The sequence below is a fragment of the Temnothorax longispinosus genome, chromosome 6 (assembly GCF_030848805.1).
Source record: "Temnothorax longispinosus isolate EJ_2023e chromosome 6, Tlon_JGU_v1, whole genome shotgun sequence".
NCBI classification, from domain to species: Eukaryota; Metazoa; Arthropoda; class Insecta; order Hymenoptera; family Formicidae; genus Temnothorax; species Temnothorax longispinosus.
In genome coordinates this window covers 19400933-19423741 of record NC_092363.1, presented here as the reverse complement: position 1 = coordinate 19423741, position 22809 = coordinate 19400933, and the positions used below count along the sequence as shown (strand labels likewise).

General features: G+C 40.5%; 1 protein-coding gene and 1 long non-coding RNA gene across 3 annotated transcripts in view; one reads left to right on the top strand and one right to left on the bottom strand.

Annotated features, from left to right (window-relative positions):
• Positions 1-22809, top strand: part of LOC139815032 (uncharacterized) — a 133557-nt gene that overhangs the window by 74561 nt on the left and 36187 nt on the right. The window contains exon 3 of the mRNA XM_071781621.1: positions 15438-15473. Coding sequence (XP_071637722.1) covers positions 15438-15473 — 36 coding nt within the window. The remainder of the gene's footprint in view (positions 1-15437; positions 15474-22809) is intronic.
• LOC139815033 (uncharacterized) overlaps positions 1-22809 on the bottom strand; it is a 253660-nt gene that overhangs the window by 217901 nt on the left and 12950 nt on the right. The window lies entirely within an intron of this gene.

Sequence of the window (22809 nt, the reverse complement as noted above, 5' to 3'; positions counted from 1 at the left end):
TATTTTTACGTATTTAACAACCGTGTTAAAAGAATTATTGCTAGATTAAAGCCACTGCTTTAATTTCATGTATATTTGATGATATCCGAATTCGTAATGTTTTTCTAACGATATAATATGTTAATTTAAAACTGATTAATATGTAACACATTGAGCTCTCGGAAGAATTGCATCATGCATGTTCAGCTAATAAGTTCCGAAATAACTTCGCCATAAAGATTTATCGCTCGCCCCGTTTACGGCCCGTGGATTACGTGTTATATATATGAGGGAAAGATCCACTACATCCTTTAACGACATCCTAAAAGAACGTATCATTCGCGATAGAAATTTATTTTCCTTTAACGTGTACGTACATTTATTGGAAACGAAAAGACAAACGACGAAAACGACTATAGCAAAATGGGATAAACGCAAGTAGATTGCTCATACAAAACCAATTACAAGTGATAGATTCAAAAAGTGACCATAAGAATAATAAACTTGAAAGAATTATATTCATTAAAAAACTGTCTTCATTAATAAGTTATTAAAAATGTCATTTAAAACTTCGTTTGACAAAGTTTTATTAATATGCTTTCGAATTATGAGTGTACCCACGTGGTTTTGAAATAATTAGATATATTAAAACCATCATTTTAACTAAAAATTGTAAACTTTAATTTATACTTTTAGAAAATCGTAAAGATTTACGTTTTTTCTTGTTTTTCAAGAGTCATTCAATATTTACATAGAGTCCAAGTTGGAAATTCTTCGCGGATCATACTAGAACATACGTGTATAATCTTCATTCGCCTCTTTGAACAGTTTTCTATACCCGCCTCTGTGCTTCTTTCTCGTTTATGAGATACCATAGCGCGTTTAGCGGCGAGTTTCCATCGCGAAGAATATAAACCGTCTCATTGCGACCGTCTCAGGCGGACCAAGTCATCCGCGAGAAACGAGCAGCGATTTTCACACAAGCCCCGATTCGTATTTATAATCGAGCGGAAGAGCAGTCCATGCATTACTATACGGGGAAAGTAAAACTAAGCTGCTGCCTATCTCGCGTCAGTTTCTCTTTTGCCGGATATCGGGTGTAGTATTCGACATGGGCGCTGCGTTTTTACACGGTTTACAGAATGTTGTTGCCGTCTGAGAATAGCCGCCGTTGTGTTTTACGTTACTGGAATTTTACGCCGGCAGCATTCTACCATCGCCCATTCGTTTTTCCCCGTCCTTTCCCGAGGAATCCATTAGCGGAGATACAGAGATGAAAGCAATCTCTTCAGCGATAGCGAATAAAACCGAGATTTTCATATAACCTGTTCATGCTATTGTATTGTTGCGCGTCTTATTACAGGTGAACAACGATAACTTGTGACATTTTAGACAACACATGAGATAATGCAATAAAATTCGTAAAACACGCGAAAACGCTTAAATTCGCTGAACAGTCGAACATGGACGGTTTCGCAGGCGGTTTGAGAGAGGCGAGGAGAGGAGAGCATGGGCACGCTCTCTTTCGCAAATCACCGTGACTCGTCGCCGCGTAAGCCCTTTTTCCTGTCTATGTCTGCTTTCCTGTGCGACAGCAACGGGATCGACGTTTCACCTGCTACGGCACGACAATAGCGTCGCCCGATGTTTGGATCGAAGAATCGTTTCAGCGCCCGCTTGTATACGAAGCATTCATTCTGGCAGTCAGATACTTTTCGAAGTTGCTTTTTATCGATAAAAATTTAATTGACGATATATCACAACATTTTCATATTGAATGAAAAAATAAATAAAATTTGGAACAATTGACTATATTTTAGAACGTATTTATTTATTTAAGTTGCAATCTGGAATTTGATCTGCGAAGTTAACGGAAGAGCGATTTGTGATTAAATCTGAAATTTAATTACTGTCAATTTAAATTCCATCAGAAATAAATTGGAAATTGATATTCTATTATGTTTCAAGTTTATTACGGCTAAGGTATGTGTCTGACTCGTGGCATGCGGTTAAGAGTAGATTCAGTTGTCCCAAGACACCCAGTACAGAAGTCCCCATGTCGATATTCCTTTCCTCTCTATATTTCGGACGACTGCGTTTGGCGGCGGTCGACCGGGGCGCGTTCGAGCGATTCGGTTTATTTTCGGGTCAAGTTTTCGCCCGGCCGCTTCGCAATCAGGCGGTGCATTGTCCGGCGCGGACAATACAACTACGGCGACAGAATCTCGACGCGCGTAGGAATCCCGGAGTTATCGTCTGTCCGCGCACGGCTTGTCGGACCGACGCGACGTGTTTTCGCAGGAATTTTCGGAAATTCAATTCGGATGCTGGTGCGCGGCCTGTAACACCGCATCTGCAACGATTCCGATTTCACTGAGCCCCGCGTTAAGTGGCGAACTATGATAACGGTGGCGGTTACGTGACACTTAGTTAATTGTTGCGGACAGACAAGGTTGTGTGTACGAAGCGATAGAATCAAATAACTCAACAAGCGGGATCGAAATTATTTAAATGTTTGCCGAACGAAGATCGGTCCCTCTCATCCTCCCCGGTCCTCGTGGAATTCGCGTCTGGCAGGCGACACGACAGTTCTGGAACACCCTATACATAGCCACGAACGTGCAGTGCGACGGCTTTGGCGCAGGATCGGGCTTTAGTATGTAAGGCACGTGTCCGCATCTGCCTTTATGAGAGCTTCCTGCGATTCCACCATTTCGTCCTCATTCTAGAGCAAGCTTGCCGCGCGCGCGGAGGGCGGGATCGGGGTTTCGGGATTAAGGGCGTCGCCGATCATATTAAGGCCGGAGATATCTCTCCCGCTCCTTATCCGCCGTCGTACGACCCCCATAAACCCACAGTCGGGGTTTGTTCCACATAAATTATAGAGACTGCGTCGCGCCCGGCTTCTGCATATACTCCCGCCGGTGTGTATCCACGTTGATGTAAATGCCGCGGGCCCGTCAACATATTTGCGATTCCCTTCGTGATAGGATGGAGCAGGATATTCCTTTAAGACAATTCAGTCGAATTCATTGTCGAATCAAATTCATTGTCGTGTCAGTCATGATTTCAACGGTCTTGAATCAATTCCGAATAGCAAAAGACTTTAATTGTCCCTTCTCCTTCTTCTAAACTGCGTCCATTTCCCGGGAGATAACAAGTTGCATATAAAAATATAGATGCACGAAACGGAGGGTCATGAGAGCTGTTGCGTTTCCGGATGCACTCTGTTTCAGACAATCGCAATCGGCGCGTAACTCGATGCGGCGGATAAATTTGGCATCCTGACGAGCGGAATGTTTAACTCGGAAGTTAACACGGCGCGCTTCTCGTTTCTTATCGCGTGCGTTTCAGCGTACGAATCAGATTGCGGCGTTTGCAACTCGCCCTCTCATCCCCCTTACGCCTTTCGCCCCCTCAACATTGTTAATCCGATACATACTTCCATGTTTCGCGGCTGCACGTGTAAACCACCACTCGCCCTATCTGAGATAATCGCGTTACATGACACATTCGCATGCAGCTGCACGAACGCGGCGAAGTTCCGGAGAGATTCCTGCGCGGCGCGGGGCCGCAGGAATACGTTTGATCGCCGCACGAAAGATAGGCGGATCGTTCGCGAATCCATCGACTCGCCCGTTCCTCACTCGCGACGGACAGCGGATCCGAAGTGCTTGAACGCCCTTCCGTAATTCCCCGTCGAGCTCTCGCTCGACATCCGCGCGTCTCGCGCAGAAGATGGAGTGACGCCGATTGCCACTGTACCCGACAGCAGGGCACGGACGAGTGGAAAAAGGCGCCGCGAAATTGGATCTTTAGGTAATAGCTAAATCGCGAACGCAGTTGCCTCGCGGCACTCGGACGAGATTGCGGGGATACCTTTTGCGGCACGAACGCGGCTAGGGCTATTACGATATTCCGTATCAATATTTGGTATCGACATCAGCATAGAAAGGGTCAGGAAAAAAAGAGAACAAACTACGATGCAGCCGATATTGGAAATGGAAGTATCGATACAGCAAAACTTATTAATAATAAAATTAATAAAAAACGTATTAATAAGTACGAAAGTTAACATTTTAATTAAGATTTCTTATAATTCCACTTACAACGATATAAACAGGATTATTAAATATATATTAAAGATTAAAGCGTACATATACAATATATATATATACTTTTGAAAAAAATCGCGTCGATATTCTCCGCATCGCGATACGCTTTATCGCACTTTTGGAATGACGCTTGTAAAATCAGCGAAATTGCGTTGCGGCTGTAAAATTCGTTAGGTTGTGCGCGATAACCGTCGGAAATTACGAGGCGAAACTTGCACCCTTTTAACTGATACAAACCAAATTCACCGGCGAGATAAATTCTCAGGCTGTAAAAGCGTTGGGGGGTGAGCTACGGGAGTTCGTATGCTGGAGGATTTGAAGCGATTTACCATTCTGTAAAGAGCTGGCGCGTTTGTTTCATGCGATTTCAAATTACATTATTATATAAGAGAGAGAAAGAGAGAGAGAGAATGGGATGGGGAATGTCGTCCACAAGAGAATGTAGCGAAATAGAAAGTTCAGTACTACGCGGAACGTCGTATTCGTCACAACGAAACATCTTGCTTCGTGTGCTGCATTAAATTAGAAGAGCACCCAAGGTAGACTAAATTTTATGTGAATTATCTCTGTCGAGAACAACGAGGACATAGAATCACATGGAAATTTTCTCCCTCGTAGACAACCTGACATAGATCAAAATTGAAACGAGTTATTAAATTACCAAATTAACAAAGATATATAATAAATAAAATTCAATTCGATATGTGTCATATGTTAGTATAACTATATATATATAGCGAAATTTACATAATCACGGAAAAGAAACATTCTATTTCAATCTGTCTTCATTGCATGAAGTAAGACGATCGTTTTTATGTATCCCAATCGATTACCAACGGTTATCGCTTTCGCGAGAACGCGATGTCGTATCGAGTATACGCGTGGTATAGCTCACGAGAATCCCCGGCGACGTCGTTTCCTCGTCCGCGCATGGAAATCCGATCCGAAAACTTTCGCGGGAAAGAAACTAATCGAAGTATCAAGTTGATTTAAGCACGCGGGGGCCGCCGTGCCATCGATTTCTCTCCGGAATCAGAGGGCTCCGACTGAGGCAAGTTCGATCCTTCCTCCTCCACGTAGATTCGTCCGATCTTTCCGGGGGTGCGCGCCTCGAATTAACCCTCCGCTGGGATTGTCGAACGAGCAACTTCGCGGGCGTCCCTCTTCCCCCTTTCTCCTCAGAAATTAGTAACGGGCACAATGGTGCACCTCTGTATTTCCGGCGTTCGTTTCTACGCTGGACTGAGAAAAGTCTCTTCTTTTCTGTTCCCTTGCGTTTTCGCTGGCGGCGATTCTGAGATTTTCGAGAAGACGAAGATGAACAGCGCAGTGTGGACCGACCAATGTCGAGGGTGGGAAGTGGGAAGGTCGCGCCAATCGCTCGCGATTGGGATTGTTCGCGAGTTACCGAGTTGGAGTCAAGATTAATGTTAACTTCGCCGTCGAGTTAATAAGTCCGGCACCTATAAATCCTACCAACTCCTTGTCCCCTTCCCTTACGCCCGCTTCTCTTTCTCTCTTTCCGTTCGTCTGTCTATATCGCGTTCCCTCTGTGTTTCTCTCTATCTTTTCCTCTTTCCATGTCTGGCTCTCCCTACCGACGCTCCATTACGGACATTTTCTCTCCTACGCTTTTACACCCTGAACCTTCCTCAAGGCTTTCTGTGAAACTCGAAAACTTTCGCGGCGAGAAAAAGCACCGCGTATTGGCGGCCTTCGGCAAGAAGCTCCCGAGCTTCCGAGCGTCCTTTCCAGGATCGTTCCCTGCAGGAATCCGCGCGCTTTTTGTCGCGATTACTTACGCAAAATAGTTTTCCTATTATGCTATTCTCGCGTCGGCATTTACTCGGCGCTGTGCTTTATTTGCGCCGAGAGGGCCGGGAGGGTGTCGCGAAATAGCTAATACGGATTATTTCACTTCCGCTGTCTGAACTTGTAATTCGAGGCATTAGCTCCGAGAGAAAACTATGTAGCATTTGTGTACAGAGTACGCAAACGGATTCACAAACAGATGAATTTGTTAAACGCAAGAAAATCTATTCTGTTGAAAGAGAGAGGTCTGGCATTGATGTTTATAAATTTTCTTTTATCCCAAAGAAAACAATTGTATATAACAATTGCGCTCCTTGAGAATTGTTGATTGTTATACATGAATCGTAACTTGGGCGGAACTCTTATAAAATAAACGCACGATAAAGAAAGAGGGAAATTTAATTTCGCCGCGAAACGAGAACTCGGCTGACGGAAGCCGCGTGCGGAACAGCGCGGAACCGAGACGTGGTCAACTTTCGCGACTCCGACGGGCGGAAAGAGCCGGTCGCTAAGGACGCGGCTCCTTGGGAAGCCTTGTCGGTAGAGCTGACGTTTAATTTAATAAAACCGTCGTGGCCTTTCTTTCTCGCGCGCGATTTCGCGCGGGAAGGGGCGCGTTTCCGCGCCATTTCCCCTTCCCGCTTAGGTGTCGCTCGCCGACCGTCGTACCGGGATGCCGTGTAAAATTCCTTCGGAAAAACTGTGCGAGCCAGCCGGGGTGCACCTTGTTAAGAACGTCAAACTTACGGCCGGGAGTTTGCCGGAACTTTGTAATTTCCAGCGCGCGCCCGCGCGCCCTGGATTGACGCTCGGCTTCCGACGCGCGTTTTTACAAACCTCTCCCGGCCGAGCGATGTGAACGGGTGTGTCAGATCTTTGCGAAATAATGTCATCTGTGCCAGTTCAATCAGCACGATAGACTGTAAAGTTACGTGGAGTGCTAATTAATTGGTAATAAACTCTGTATGGTGTCGATTACGATTACCGAGGTCATTAGGGCGTTCCGTTAAATTAGGAGAGTGGAAGCTATATGCGCATTAATTTTGCACAATTGACATTAATTGTGGTTATTGCTGTTACTATATAGTACGTATCATTGTTCGTGATTCCACATAAACCGTTCATAAATTTTTGATCAAACAAAGCTAATGTAAAACAAATTTTTCTCTGGAATTATACTGAGAATTATACTATGTAATACTTTACTGAATTGCTAACATTTGCACATTCGTATTATTTTTAGCTTTTTACAATCTTTTATTAAAATGTGTTATTAAATGGAAGTGTAATCATTATTTAATTAAAATTACATTTTGTAAATATATTTTTTGAACAGAATTATTTTTAATCCGTTTGCTTGAAACCTGTTAGCAATTGTCACAAGTTAATTAATATTAATTAGTTCAATATTAATTAATATTAACGTTGTTCTTGCTGAATACATTTCAGCTAGCTGCCTCTGTTCTCCGTCCGATGTTTAATTATTATGATTTTGCAACAAAAATCAGGCGTGGCTCCGACAGTTTATTCTTAATACTGATATACGTGATTATGCGACCATTAAGTTTCAGTTGCCTGCCGCCTGTCACCGGTAGAAGTAGATCGATCACTTGCTCGCGTGACATTAATCCATTATTACAGCAGAAATTCGCGACTGCTCGAATGAAGACGGTGCTATCGAATAACGTCGAAAGAAATTAATGTTGTAAGCCGTACTATATTTTCGCCATCGTAAATTACGTTCTTACATTAATATTCCGCTTGCGAGCGGTACGAAAATGTTTTCTACTTAACGCCGTTTCTTTCCCGCTTGATGTATCGTCTCGCTCATTTTATCGGCGTTTTTTCTCGTTGCGTAATTATCCGCTAACCCCATTTCACGGTACCGTAAGTCCAACTTTGCCGGTCGTGAATCCCGAGACAACGCTCTTGTCTTCACGTCGAATTTCTCATCCGATGGAAATCGGCAAATTCGAGCGGCCGATCTCACGGTCGAACGTTAAGATTTCTGTCCTCCGGAAAGATCGCCGTGCATGCGCGGCGATATATTATCGGATTTTATCCGTCCATGTAAAGAGTTTTAGCAAAACGAAGAGACATGACAATTTGTCGATACATATGAAGAGATTTCTGAAATAGGAAACTATTGAGTTACAAAACTGTGTGTCGCGACAATTTCTGCCGCTACAGTCGTTTGTCAAACCGCCGTCAGTTTTATGCAATAAACTCCAAATTTTTGGTTCGATCTCACCTGGGTTATTCGATGTACGGTTCATTTGATGATGTTTACGAATTGACGGTTAATCCGAAAGTATTGATGTTTTACCGATAACAGCTGGTAACATGTGTCAGTCATATGTTTACATACGTTTTATATATGTGTTACAAAAAAGTATTCAATAGTTCAAACAACAATATCGATGAGACATGTCGCTGTGACTTTCTTCTCATTACAGTTGGCTTATTTGCGGTCGACTGACGTTTCAGTTATTAGCAACTGACCGCGGTTAACACCATCATCGTCAATTGTCATTACATCCGACAGTACTTGGCAGTTGACAGCTTAATAGAATTTCCGAGCAGGCAATCACGCGGCCGAATTTGCGCCCTTCCTCTCCCTTTTAGCGCTGAGTCTTGCATTATTGTTGTATCATCATTCCATTGATCCGTTACGAGATTACTCGGTCGAGCGAAAGTGCATTTTCATATGACTCAAAAAAAGAAAACGTTGATGAAGGTTTGATATTACGTTAAAGACGGAAGGGGGAAAAGCTAATTGTCACGCACCTAACACTGAGCGGGTCACGTAAGAGTTCATTAGCCGCTTTACACAAGATTGTAATATTATCTGATAAGGAAGTTTATTCGAAACTTTCGATAGACAAAGGAAAGTTTCAGCCCTTTTAAACAGCAAAGTCACCTGAGGAAGCAAATAATGCGCAGGAAATAAGAAGAGAGAAGATGACTATTCAGTTAATAATTATATCCCGTAACTATTCGTGCTATCGTCGGAGGATATCGCCTTTAACTCGTTATATCGTAAATAATCGTACATTCTTGTCCTTCTTATTTTTCGATTAAAGGGAGAAATATTTTTATGACACGACTGCGTTTTTCCACCGTTCATCAAAAGATATCAAAGTAATCCGTCGCGTAATCCGGCCGCGCCAATCACGCGTCAACAGTCGTTGGAATCGTTTTTCCGCGCTATGTGTGCATGTGAGCTTTTCGGCCACTTTGTTAAGCTTTATATCACTTAACGCGCGCGTCTCTCTCGTTCGCTCGCGCCGCGCGCGTATTTCCGCCAAGGACGAAAAATCGACACGTCCGGTGTAAGTATATCGCGCACGTGCGGGCGCAGTTACGAAAGACGTGAGCGCGAACCTTCCCCGGAAGGGAAACTTTCTTCATTTTTCGCCCCGAACCTCGATCGAGCTTGGGGCTCGGGGGAAGTTTCCCCCCCCTGAAATATCGCGGAAATCAATCGCCGGCGCGAGTGGCCGCGATCGCGGCCCTATTTTCCGCGCTTTTCCCGGCACTCGGGAGAGAAGTAATGGGTTAGTTTAGCCGAGTCGTCAAGCGTGCTGCCATTTACGCGCGTTGCAGTAACTATAGCAGTAACTAGGGAGTGGCTTTTGATCTCGTCGAGTGAGCGAAGCGTTGCCGCTTTAATCTCCTTAAGCCCTCTTCCCTGCATATTGAATGTAATTTAATTTGTCCTTAATTAATAACCAAGAAAAAGATATGGTTGCAGTAAGAGAGAATTTTCGAACTGTATTTTGAAATACGTTGGTCTTATATACATGCATAAACGAAAAAAGTCTATCAGGTCTAATTAACAATTAGTGCACAATAAGAGAAATTATGTATTACGCGTGTAGCAGTGCGTGAAGTAATTAATTTCAAATTCCAACTTCCAATTCTAATTGGAACTGTTTGACTTTTACATTGGAATCTCATCTGTTCCAGCAAACGCGATAAGCAGATTCGCAGTCCTGTAATCCGTACAACATCGAGCGCAAACAGTTTGATAGATTCGTATCTACAAACATATACACACATGGTTGATCCTCTACAGTAGATATTATTGAAGCCGATCAGCCTTCCCCCTCGTTGATTTCGCACGTCAAATTATAATTCATTCTTAATAACTTAATCAATATAATATAAGTAATAAAAGTAGTGGAACAAGCGAATAATCACAGCGAATAAAATAATTATGGTAAGAAATAATTGTTTAATTATATAGGATGTCCGATAAACTCGTGTGTCGTAACTTTGGGATCTTTCAACCGATGCAATGTGACCTCGGGGTCAGGTCGTAGAATTGACGCGCGAATCTAAGATCTCGAGAGATCTGCAATGTAAACCCCATCAGGTACTCTGTAGACGCAAGGTAGTTATCGACAGTATCGGATATCCGCGATGAAGATTCCGATCGAACTGATGTTACAGTAAGCTTACTAGATTGATCAGCCAACTGTGATCCCATTGGTCAGGGACACACAGTGGATACATCCACCTCGTCTTCATAACTGGGATGTACATATATTGAGACTGACACGTATCCGTTGATCGAGTTGGTTCCGGTCGCGCTGGATAATGATCTCGGTCCGAAACACGAGTTCGCAAAGGCACGTTGGGAGTGTTATAATGTCACGAATTTTGGCAACAATATGCCTATAGTTCGAATATGCAGATTTATGGAAAAATTGAAAATTTCGATAAACACTGACACCAAGCGCGCTAATAAATAAAACTAATATCTCCTCGTAGCGTAAACGTCACCTCGCCACGGTAAACAAAAATATTTTTATCCGTGTACGCAGAATGCAATTTACATTTACATCGCGCGACGCTCTACAACTTTTATGGAGCGGCATGCATTTTGCTAGCACGCGCGATAAAGCGATACTCTTGTTTACGCAAAATAAAGTGCACCTACAAAAAAATACAGCGCGTTCTTATCACGAAAGTGTTTTAAGAAGAGAGAGAGAGAGAGAGAGAGAGAGAGAGAGAGAGAGAGAGAGAGAGAGAGAGAGAGCAAACATCCCTATTTATTATTTATCGTCGTTTATCGCAGGACAAGGATATACGTTTGATACTTTTTATAAACCGGTTGCAATCTGTTTATCCTGTGAAGCAATAATATGTGCAAGTGCCTTGTGTTCTACGAAAAAAAAATATACATAAATTATATCATTTATTTCGTTGCGTGGACAACTTAAATAATTTAGTAAATATAAATTCTTTGTAACAGCGGCATGTATAATTAATTTTAATAACACACAACTGTTCGTTGTAGCTTCGACTTACTCAAATAACCCGTATATCGCGTTATTAGAATTGCCTTTACGAGCTTTTCTGCGGCTCAACGTTGGAGAAACGACAAAGCAAGCAGACAAAATCTCGTGCTTCGTTTATAACATTACGAAGCTCTTATATATTCCGTGTAATGTATCCTCTTCAGTACGTGCGCTACATAGCGACCTCGTCTCCGCTTGGCAGGTATACGCCGTACCACGTACGTATGTTCTCGGATGAGGAAACAGAAAGTCGGGGAGTAAGTACTTCACCGCTGTTTCCGGCGAGATCTTGCGACCATCCCGTTGCGTCGAATGCAAAAAAAGGATGAATGAAGAATAGCATTTGCGTGCACCACGCGCGAAATTTCTTCGCGATAAAATAGTCCCCCCTCCCCTTCCCTATCCTCATATATGAGACATTATGTTTATGAACCGCGATAAAGTGCGCGTGATAAAGCGTACGAATTACCCGGCCATTATACTTGAACGCTCAATCGTTCTAAAATACGATGATATTACACGCGCGTCGAATATTTATACACGTTTAAATTTAACCGCATTTACAACGGCGCCATTTGTCGAGAATTTATCGCGTGCGTTAAAGTATTCCGTTTCCGTCGTTTTTGGGTTGTAATTGCTTCATTCCCGGTTTGGCCTCCCATATAACTGTTGTGCGCGGAAGTTAAGCCATTAGAAATATCGCTAGACTTAAAATGTATACAAATTACATATTGTTATGTATATACGAATTACGTATTGAACAAAAAGACACATATTGTTTCTTATATAGATATGTGAAGCGGAATTTTTCAATAAATTTGTAATATGTGTAGTACGTTTTACATTTTTTTCACGATAATTTTCTCGCGAATTTTATTGTCCTCTACGACATTCCTTCTCTCTCTCTCTCTCTCTCTCTCTCTCTCTCTCTCTCTCTCTTCGCATTCTCATCGGTGTCCTGCAATCCTACCAAGAACAATGCACTTTGTCGAGCTCTCGAGTGCGGATAAAATCGATCTGTGCAATCTTCCGGATACGGTACGCCTTCCGTCTCTGTGAAGTTCTGTTCTCGCGTGCAAATCCGTATAGCCAGGTCGTTTAACGAGTTTATTCAACCGCGTTGTGTTCCTATTGTCTCGATAACTATCCGCCGATCATCGATATCCGGATAGGCCTTGGTACTCGTCGATATCTATCTTGCGCGAATTAATCCTCAAATATTCAGCGAACAGGCCTATTACAAGCATACTCGTCATACGCAAAATACAAAAGATGCGCGCACACGTATAATACAAGTGAAAAACGAAAGATCATATAAATATATGTTACTGTATACTCAAAGAAAAAAGTACCAGCAATTAAAAAATTGAAAAAAAATAACTTTTCTATAAATTATAAAATTATTATAAGAAAAATAAGTAAGTTATCAACTAAAAAAACATAATATTAATTATTTGAAGTAGATACGGTTGGATAGACTACAAGAAAACAATAAAGTAAAATAGTTATTATATTAATAAAAAATATATTATTAAAATATAAAGTGTCATTGTGGCATAATGACTCATTTCGAAAAATTTTATAAAGTCCATATTGCATAGATCTATATACCTATCATAGTTGTCAAAACTATTCTATTTTCTCTGAATGCGTGTAATTATAATATACCTGATCTTTACACTTCATAATTATTTCGTGTTTGAATCAAACAGCGTTCTTTATAGTCGCAAATTTATATAATCGAATTTATTTATAGGTAGATGGTTAAAAAAATATTTCACGACAAATAACAAATAAGCAATAAAAATGAGAAATACCGTGTATAGTGTGATGTCGAGTCTCGTGAGCAAATGTTTCGCGCTTTCGTCATCAGTCAAGAGTCTTCCGCGCCAAGTTCTTATGCAAATTTTGCACGGTGGTTCTTACAGATGCATATACGCGTATGAATGTGCGTCTCACAAGCCAATTAGCGCGTTATCCGCCGTGGCGTATGACGACATGTGTTTGCCGGCGTCGTGTCTCGTATCTCGCATCCTATATCCCGGAAAGGGAGAATATCGGCGCGATATCGGCGCGCGCAAATTCTCATACAGTCGACCTGCATACATATCGACGCTTTGGCGGCGCCGCGTGGCTGAAACTGCGCCGCAACGGCGTATACTAGGTATACACGTGCAATCCTGAGCGATCTGTCCTGGGCGACGCGGTACACTCTCTTCCGAATGTCCGATTTGGAAATTTATGGGATACCCGATTTGCGCGCTTAACACACCACTCTATATGCGTCGCGCATTCCGATGCATCGTTACACCGGCTGATTTGCGATGGAGATATTTGCGTTCCTTACTCGCTTACAGTATATATTTCGTAGATAATTTGGTAAACAGATATCGGTTGCTTTCATTTACACAAATTGACGATTTATCTATAAAATGTTTCCGCGTCTTACACACAATCCTTTTTAAATGTATAAAAAATAGATATCTGTGATATATATATAACGAACGTAATTTAATTATGGTTGCGCGTCATGTCTCTGCCATAAGCTTGGTAATTATGTCGCAATTTAAATTTCAAAGGAGGAGTCGGCTCCCGAATTTGTCAAAGAATAAGCGCCTAGAATTTAATGTAGAACTGCTGCGTTTTCCTCTGTTCGCGATATGCATTTGCTCGCCGTGGAATTTTGTTTAGAGCGGCAGGGTGATGAAAGTGGTGGATTAATATTCTGCCTCGAGAAATTCCAGTTATTTTCTCTGTTATTCCCATCCCAATAACAACGCATACAATACGTCACTGATATCGTGGTACTCTCGTAATGATGGACGTTTGGCAATCCTTTTTCCGCGTATCTAACGAATTTCATACGGAAACTTATAATTATTTTCGACATCATAGGTCCGCATAGAACCTCTTCATTAAAGGCTTGTCCGGATAGGATAATTAAAAGTTTTGTGAGAAGTTTCGAAGCATTTGCAAAACGCAATGAGGTGTTCGAATTTTTCTGATGTTTGTTCGTTGCAATTATATTGATGCCCATATTGTTCTCTATTTGTCATATTAAGTAAAAAAGATTATTTGAATAATTTGAGAAAAATTAAAATAAAATAAAGTTATAAATAATTGGAAATAGAACAGAATTAGAAATAGAAAATGCGATTCGGATATGTGGCGTATTATCAAATATATATATATATATATATATATATATATATATATATTATATATATAAACACACACAAACACAATATATGTATATTCACGGTATAGGTTCACTATAGCTTCATTATATTATGTTCCCATTTTTATAATGGAAATCGAATGAACGTGGTATTATCTATTAATAAACATATGTATAGCAATGAGAAGTAATACCATATTCCTCTGTCAACGCTTTTATTTCCGGGATATCAGTGTTATATTTCCCTAAGCGTGGGCTGCATTAGACGCTTTGTGCTTTTATATTTCCGCATCTCGTGGGACTCGTTATGCGACAAGAGCCGCGTCCCGGACAACTAGTAAGAATGGCCACTTAATTAAGATGGATTTTAATTAAATTAAAGCCTTTAATTAAGTTACATCAGTTAAATAGAATAAATCTTATCGCGACGTAAGCACTAATATAAATTACTTAATTCTATGTAGAGAGAGGGGGGGAAGGAGAAAACGGTAATATTTTTCACAGCTTGCGCGCAATGCTAATTGTGTCGTTGTAATTACTTTGCAATTTAAACGGTTAGATAGAAGGCTCTGGCTAGTTTGTGACGAGAGAGAAGCAGGTGAACATTATTTTATAAATTTACTGAATCGCCAATATAGTTTCATTTTCCGATCCGAGTCGAATGTCTTACAACATCGTTATTTTTAATTTATAATGGATAATAGATTGGCGATTTAAACAGCTTATTTTTTCGCAAAAATATGATAACGTTTATAATTGAAAATTTTGATAAATCACAACGAGACTTTCTACTATTATCTTTTATCTTTACTAATTACAAGTTCTAAATTAGAATCGTAATTAATTAGAAAGTAATACAATAGGTAGGCAGGAAATGCAGTGTAAACGTTGCGTCACTAAAATTAGAATGGTGGAATATTCGTGTCGTAATTATGGTGATGGTAAAAGTATTATAAAGATAGCGAGCTTTGTAAGTAATTGACTGCGTGTACATACATGTATCTTGTAACTAATTTCACTAATACTAACCCCTTTTTCTCTTTTCAGACATGTCCTACAAGCCGCGCCATCCCATTATCGAGGGTAAGTATTTTCAGTCATAATACACGTAATACAAATGGTAGCAGAATACGCCAATCTAAATCGCAGGTAGCTTCTCGTTCATTTGAAGCTTGACATATAGCTATAGCTTTGCTGCAAACGCATGCTACTACGATAATATTGATTTTCCAAACGAAAGATCACAGAAACAATTCCCTACTTATCCGGTCTTTCGGACAATTCGTCAGTTTTTCGGTCATACTCGGTATTAAGCAATTATACGATACGTCACATTTCAAAATCACGCGAAGTATTGATGTTATTTGTTGAAAATTCACATATCACTGGGAATTATTTATTCTTTGAAGCCATGCTGCATCACGTTTGTAATATATTTATCGATTTGTATATCGTGGAAATATACTACGAGTTAAACGCTACACGATACATATCCACTAAAAGGCGGATAAACAAAATCGATGATTTCCACTTGGTTGATAATACGTGCGCGCGCGCGCAACCAGAATTCGCCGATATGCTTTTACAAAACGAGGTTGGACTTCCTGGCAAAATCGCAGATTTAGATAGCCTGACACGCAACGTTCGGCGACGTGTTATTCCGAAGAATAACCCGATGCGGGCCGAATGTTCCCTCTCAAACGATCGACGGCATGGCTCAATTACACGGAACGCGCGTGTGACCTCGCATACCGTGAAATTGCGTTATCGCCGTCAAAACGATCACGATAACACATACACGTATTTTGCGCCCGCGTTCCGCAACACCGGCTCTTAAGGATGTACATTTTTCGCTATTCCCGGACGCGCGGCGCGCCTCTTAACGACGCTTAATTCATCTTGTTATCCCGCGCGAATAATTATAATCTCATCGTCATTCACGAGATTTCGATCGGGGAGCGCGGCTAGAAATCGCGACAAAGCGTGGCGACGGTTTTTAACACGCTGAAAATTCCTGGATACGAATTTCATCGCGCGTCGCGCATTATTCTAAGCTCTGCGGAATATATAAAAAAGCAAAGTTGCAAAATGCAGCGTTTTAGGAAGAGTTCCTTTTGTGATGTTAAAAGCTGCTCTTAACTGTGCGTTCAGATCTCTGAAAAGAGAAAGCTCTTTCGTAATTTCCGTCGGTATATATTCGACTCAGTCGCGAGAAATTATAGAAGCATCATCCGCAAAATGAGGATGGCATCGTGAACGACGAGATATATCAGAATTCTCGATGGCGACTCGCGTATACCCGGGATTGCTTCTCTTTCCATCTCTTCCGTATTTTATACGCGCGCGTGATGCTGTACCTACACACGCGTATATATTTGAATAAAACAAGCGCAAACAATCCTTAGTAAAACATAACACACTAAAATTTCTCGCTCGCTACCGATGTTTCCGCCCGTTTCCCCGCGGCGATGTACGTGCATCGCATACGCAGATATTGACATAGTCTACTTGGTATTTCCGAGCTCGCCTCCCCGCGCCTTATTTTTCGTAGTCACTGCCGAGGTAATCCCCAAGTGGGCGCAACCCGCTTGCAGGCATCTTCAAGCTTTCCAAACACGAAATTGCCCATCAGACTCGGGGTATCGGGTCCCCCGACATCCCCCTCTACCTTTTTTGCGAGTACTTCAGATACTGAATGTGGGACTTTCTCTCGTCCCCGGGATCCTGTCGCGCGTCTTGCCCTTTCCTCTCGCGACTTACCCGGATCGCTACAATTCGAACTATCCTCGTTACCGTGGTTACTCCTGTTACCGCGTCTACTCTCGTTACCGTTGGCTAACTCTCGTCGGCGAGATCTGTGATATCGCTCGTGCGCGCCGGGATGTGCCGAACTGTTACTGCATGCTGTTTTTTCTCACATCCTCAATCCGGAATTTAGCGAATCTTCGAATTTTTCAATAAACACAGCGTATATGTATATACATATATCAGCCTTTCAAGAGACGTAAGTTTTGCCCCGCCCCAAGGATGTACTTCAGCTTTTGTCATTATTACATTGCATGTGCGATCAACACTCTTTATTGTTGCACGAAATGCATCTAACAAATAGGTAGGTAACCTGCGGTGAAGAAGTATCTAATTGATTGTTCGACCATTGAGGCTCGAACGTTCGATCTTTCTTTTTAATTTCCGAACGCCTTGGTAATTAACTCTCAGATTCAATTTCAATTTGAGTAAGGCTCACTTTACGCGATTTAAATAATCAGCTTCCGCTCCTTAATTACATTCTTGCAGTTTCGCATTCATCGGAACTCTCTTCCTCCCTCCTTCTCTCTCTCTCTCTCTCTCTCTCTCTCTCTCTCTCTCTCTCTCTCTCTCTGTCTGTCTTCTATCTATCTCTCTTTAATACGCTGAATAAAAATATCTTTTATATCTTGAAGTAAAAAAGATATATATAGACATTTGAATATAATTACTTTTATCTGTCATACAAAAATTTCAAAACATTTAATAACGATTATATCTGCAAGAATAGCGTCTGTTAAGACTTATATAGTTTGCAAGCTCAAACTGCTGGTAATTAATATCGATTTTGCTATCGTTTGCAAGACTCGCTCGAATGGATGCTGCTGGATATGTATAATTCAATTAGTGGCGATTGTGTGCGACAAAGATATATTCACGTATTTGCAAATACTCACGTTTTTCACAATTATCGTATAAGATATTCGACCGGTGTAATCAATTATATGTGCACTATACGAGTTCCTGTATTGCATGCATTTTGTGAAGTCGCGGATCGACTCATATAATGTCTAATATAAGACATTTGCTTGCAGCTAAAGCGTGAAATTGGCTACTTGCTATGTGGTATTGATTATATGCCATGCACTATGTTATGTGCCTGTGGAGTAAACACGATGTTTATATTAATATCGAAATTGCCAGCAACTCTCGCATCCTCTATGTATCACTACTACATTATATCGCGTTTGACATGTTTATCAGCGACGTGGCTAATCACATAGTTCTCGTCGTGGCTATTAATAAAAAATTCAGTTGAAAGAAATTGCCCAAAATTAATGATATTCTTGCCATATTTGAAAATCAGTTCATTATCCTTTTATTTTCCAAGAATTTTAATGCATCAATATACATATAGAGTAGTCCAAATAAAGTGTTATAATCTACTTTCTCAGAAATTATTAGGATTGATAAGAAATTATCTCTTTCGGATATTTTAAAAATTGATGATGCTTTTTAAAGGAGATAAAAATCTGATAAATTTTCGCAAATTAAAATTATTTTTAAAAATCCAGTACTTTCGTAGAAACTCTGAATAGATAGATAAAATATCTTGTAGATTATAGATTTCTTCTAAAATTATTTTTCTGATTATTTTTAACATTTATAAGTAAAGAAATATATTTAAAAAGAACATATTGTCGTATATAAGAATAAATAAATAAAAAGGAGAAATTGCTTTCCCTTACAAGTTAAATGACTTAAGAAAGAGTTTTGCTACTATACTCTAGTAATTTCTAAAAAAAAACAGATCGCTATATTTTACATAGATATCATCTTATTTGCATCTCTCAGCATTAAAAAACTATATTTCTTGAAAAATCTTCTCTTCTCTAAATATTCTTTCTCTCTTCTACGTATTTTCTACGACTATATTAATTCAAATTAACACTAAATTAATACCAATATTTCTCGTCATATTCATTCGGTAATGGCATGGCCGTTTGGACAATTAATTCGATAGAGTGTATTTAATAGCTATTTCACGGATTCTACATATTCGCTCGGATATCGAAAATGCGTATATACGCAACATAACGCACGTCAGGGGAAATACGTTACGTATTATATGTAACGCAAAGTTCTGCGCAAACAGACGGGCGTGTTGTGTTATGTATTCGCATATTGCATTAGCTACATAGTTACGTGCACATGTAAATAAGAGATGCAGGAATAACTGGGCTTTTGTGACCGGTTTGTTACGTTGCAAAAAGATTTGCATCATACACGAATAAATCTGAGGAAGCTGCATCGAAGGACGGTTAAAAGTTTGATATTAAAACAGATATCTTTTTAATTTAAAACAGACAATGTAACGATACGGCTGTATATACATCGGTCGAAAAACGCGAATCTTTGAAACATTTTATATTTAACCTCAAGATCTCAGCCGAACCTTCTTGTGCGTGGAAAAAACACATGGAAACGCGGACTGCGTCCACGGAATGCGTCGAGCAATGCCGAATATGCCGCGTGCACGTGCTTGAGAACCGCTGTCCCGTAAACCTAGTCCGCAGCGGGTGGATCGATGCGATTCGAAACCGAAACCGTCGCGGTTTACAACAGAGACGTAGGTGAGGACCGGGTGGCTTTCATTCGCTAAAAGGCTACCGAAACGCATTGTGCCATTTCTCGAGGGTACAACCGGGGGGGAAAAACGATACGCGACGGCCGCGTTTTGGCCGTTCGATTTACTGGTAACGGGACGACGCCTCTGTGTACACTCGAGTGGTAACGCCGATGTTACGCCGCCCGTCGAAATACCCCGGCGAATCGATTATTTATTTAATGGTCCAGCCCGGCGAAAACGCGTATATACGTTTCTGAAAGTGCGCGCGTAAAAAAAGAGCATCGGGATCCGGTAATCGTTTGTCATCAATTATTGACGGAGCGCTTGTTTATCATATCCACTCCATCCGCAATCTCGTTAATTCATCATCAATTTCATCGGCACCGTAGATACCACCCGGCCGTATACTTTTCACAAAGAGATGATTTATCGCTATTTAACCGCAATTACACGATATGCCGAGGTAAGGGAGGGAGGGGATGGGACTATCGATTACTCAATTATCTGAAAACCCCGTGAGATGGAACGACCATAACGCGGAAAATAACTGGGGATTACAAGCGCGGATGTTATGGCGAGAGGGTCGCGAGAACACGATGGGAGCGAGCGTACGAAACTTGATCGAAGGTCAATGGCGGGGGAGAGCTTTTCCGATGCTTTTACTGCTTTTCCTACTTTCAAGCATTCCAGCTTGTTTTTCACAGAAACTTGGAATTCACTCTATATCGCGCGCGTTCGGCACGCGCTGCGCGCGGCAGCCGCGAGTACGCCTTTATCGAGTACGCGGCGCGGCGTCTCACCTACCTACGAGAGCGGTGATAAGGTTACGCTAAGAAATTGCTTCCCGCAGGCGGATGAGGGCGAACTTTCCCCGGCGAAGAACCGCGTCTCTCTTTCTCTCGCTCTCCTCGCGTTTTCTCCGCCTTATCCTCCCTTCCGTCTAAATCCAACTCGTCTCGTACCTGCTATTTCGCGATTTCTTCTTGTTACACTCTCTAAACGCGCCTCTTTCTCTCTCTCTCCCCCCGCGCTCGATTCCGCCTGGTTTTACTCCGCGAGACGTCGATCAGCACGAAGAAGAGTCGAGGATTTACGCGAAGTCGATGCGGGAAAGAGTTTTACGCAATCGTTACTTTGTCACGGGAGAAATAACGACTTCCGTGATACGCGGTCTTTCAGTATCGAGCAGAGGATTTTTGTGTCACTATTTATCTCGCATTTTCAGATTTTATTAAAGTTCGCTGAATTTTATCCGAGAAAAGGGAATAGTCGAACGAAACGTCGAAGACTAGATCTTGCCTTGCTATTAAGAGTAAGTGGTAATCGAAAATTCTATTTTATTGGAAAATCTTTTGTCGATATTCTAACGAACAATTATGTAATTATTTGGATCTTAGTGATCATGAAGATGATGAAAGGTTTTGAATAATACCTACTGAATATTATATTATATTCCATTATTATATGGCCCTAGTAAATCCATTATTATTTTATTAGTAGATATAAATTAAAATTGGAGTAGATAAATAAATTACATTAAGAAATAAAATCCGTTTAAATGGATAGATAATTCTCGTAATTACTATTGATTACCGATAGATACGGAACGGGGCTATAAGATACTCATACTGGCGTGAAGACACGCCGCAATTGCGGTCTGCAATTTCCAATAAACTTTCAGTATTTGCTTTGGAATTAGTATACCTTGATCAGAATTAATCCGCGTGCGATGAACAAACTCGTTAAAGCGTCTCAGTTTGCTGGAGTACCACTCTTGGAGTGCACTCGATATCGCATCCGATATGCGTGGCAGCCCCGCATTGCGTAATGCAATTTACGTCCGTAGTTATTGTCTGTAACAGCACTTCGTTCTATTTATGAATCAGTAGTGGAGAAGTCATTGCAGGATTAAAATCGCCATTATTTTAACGAGACGACAGCGAAATTTAACCGGGTTACTTATTCATGATTATAACGGTGCGAGCTAATGATAAGCACTCTCTTAAGTATTAATATTTTATCGATATCAAAATGGTGTTGCTAAATTACGATGATAAATAATTATTCATGGAATATACCAGTATTTTTAAAAAAGTCTATAATATATTAAAATTTTATTTGAAAGCCGATTACTGACTTACTTTATGTATGTTTTTCTAAATAGCGAATCTTCTTTAAAATAAGGTAATAATACTAATAATAATTCGCGAATTTAATACTTCTAAATACTAATTAAAGTTTTAGTTTCCGTAGGAATCTAAACAACGCTTATCGAATTGTAATATTTTTCTTAAATTTAATAATATTATAAAATAAGAATCTTGCTTCAAAATTTGAGAATTTCTAGTAATTTTTTTCTTGATATTACGGCTTTATAAAAATATTTAGAATTAATTAATTAATTAAAAAATTAAATAAAAAATTAATTAAAACGGCTAATGTTTGATATATTTCATTGGATCAAGTTCTGCTTCATCGACAGTGAATTCTACGTTGGCCGATCTGCTCTTCGGTTTATTCTGCGATAAGCGGCAGGTGCGCAGTAACATAAACATTTTATTACGTTATTGTGCCGCTGTGTGTTCAAGTCGGCGAGCACGAAGCTAATTGACTTTCGCCGATAACAGTTTCCCGCAATAGTTTCCCGATACCGAGAGCTACAGCAGAAACGTTCGCGGGATTCGAAGAGATTTCGTTAATTGATCGATATTTATTTAAAGGATCCCAGTTAGAACCGCACACGTAATAACAAAAATTTATAATACACCCATAACAATCACAAGAGTGTAAAAATAACTAAAAAGTGACTGGATCTTTTATGTATCAACAAGTAACAAATATAGAATATTTTTTTAAATTATCGTTTAAAATTTAAAATATGGATCAACAATATTCTACAAAAAATAGCGTTCGATTCATGTTGCAAAAGGGATATGCTATATTTATTTATATACTTAGAAATGTATTATATATTTATTATTATTTATTATTATTTATTATTATATTATTATTATTTATCATTATATATATAGAAAATGTATATAG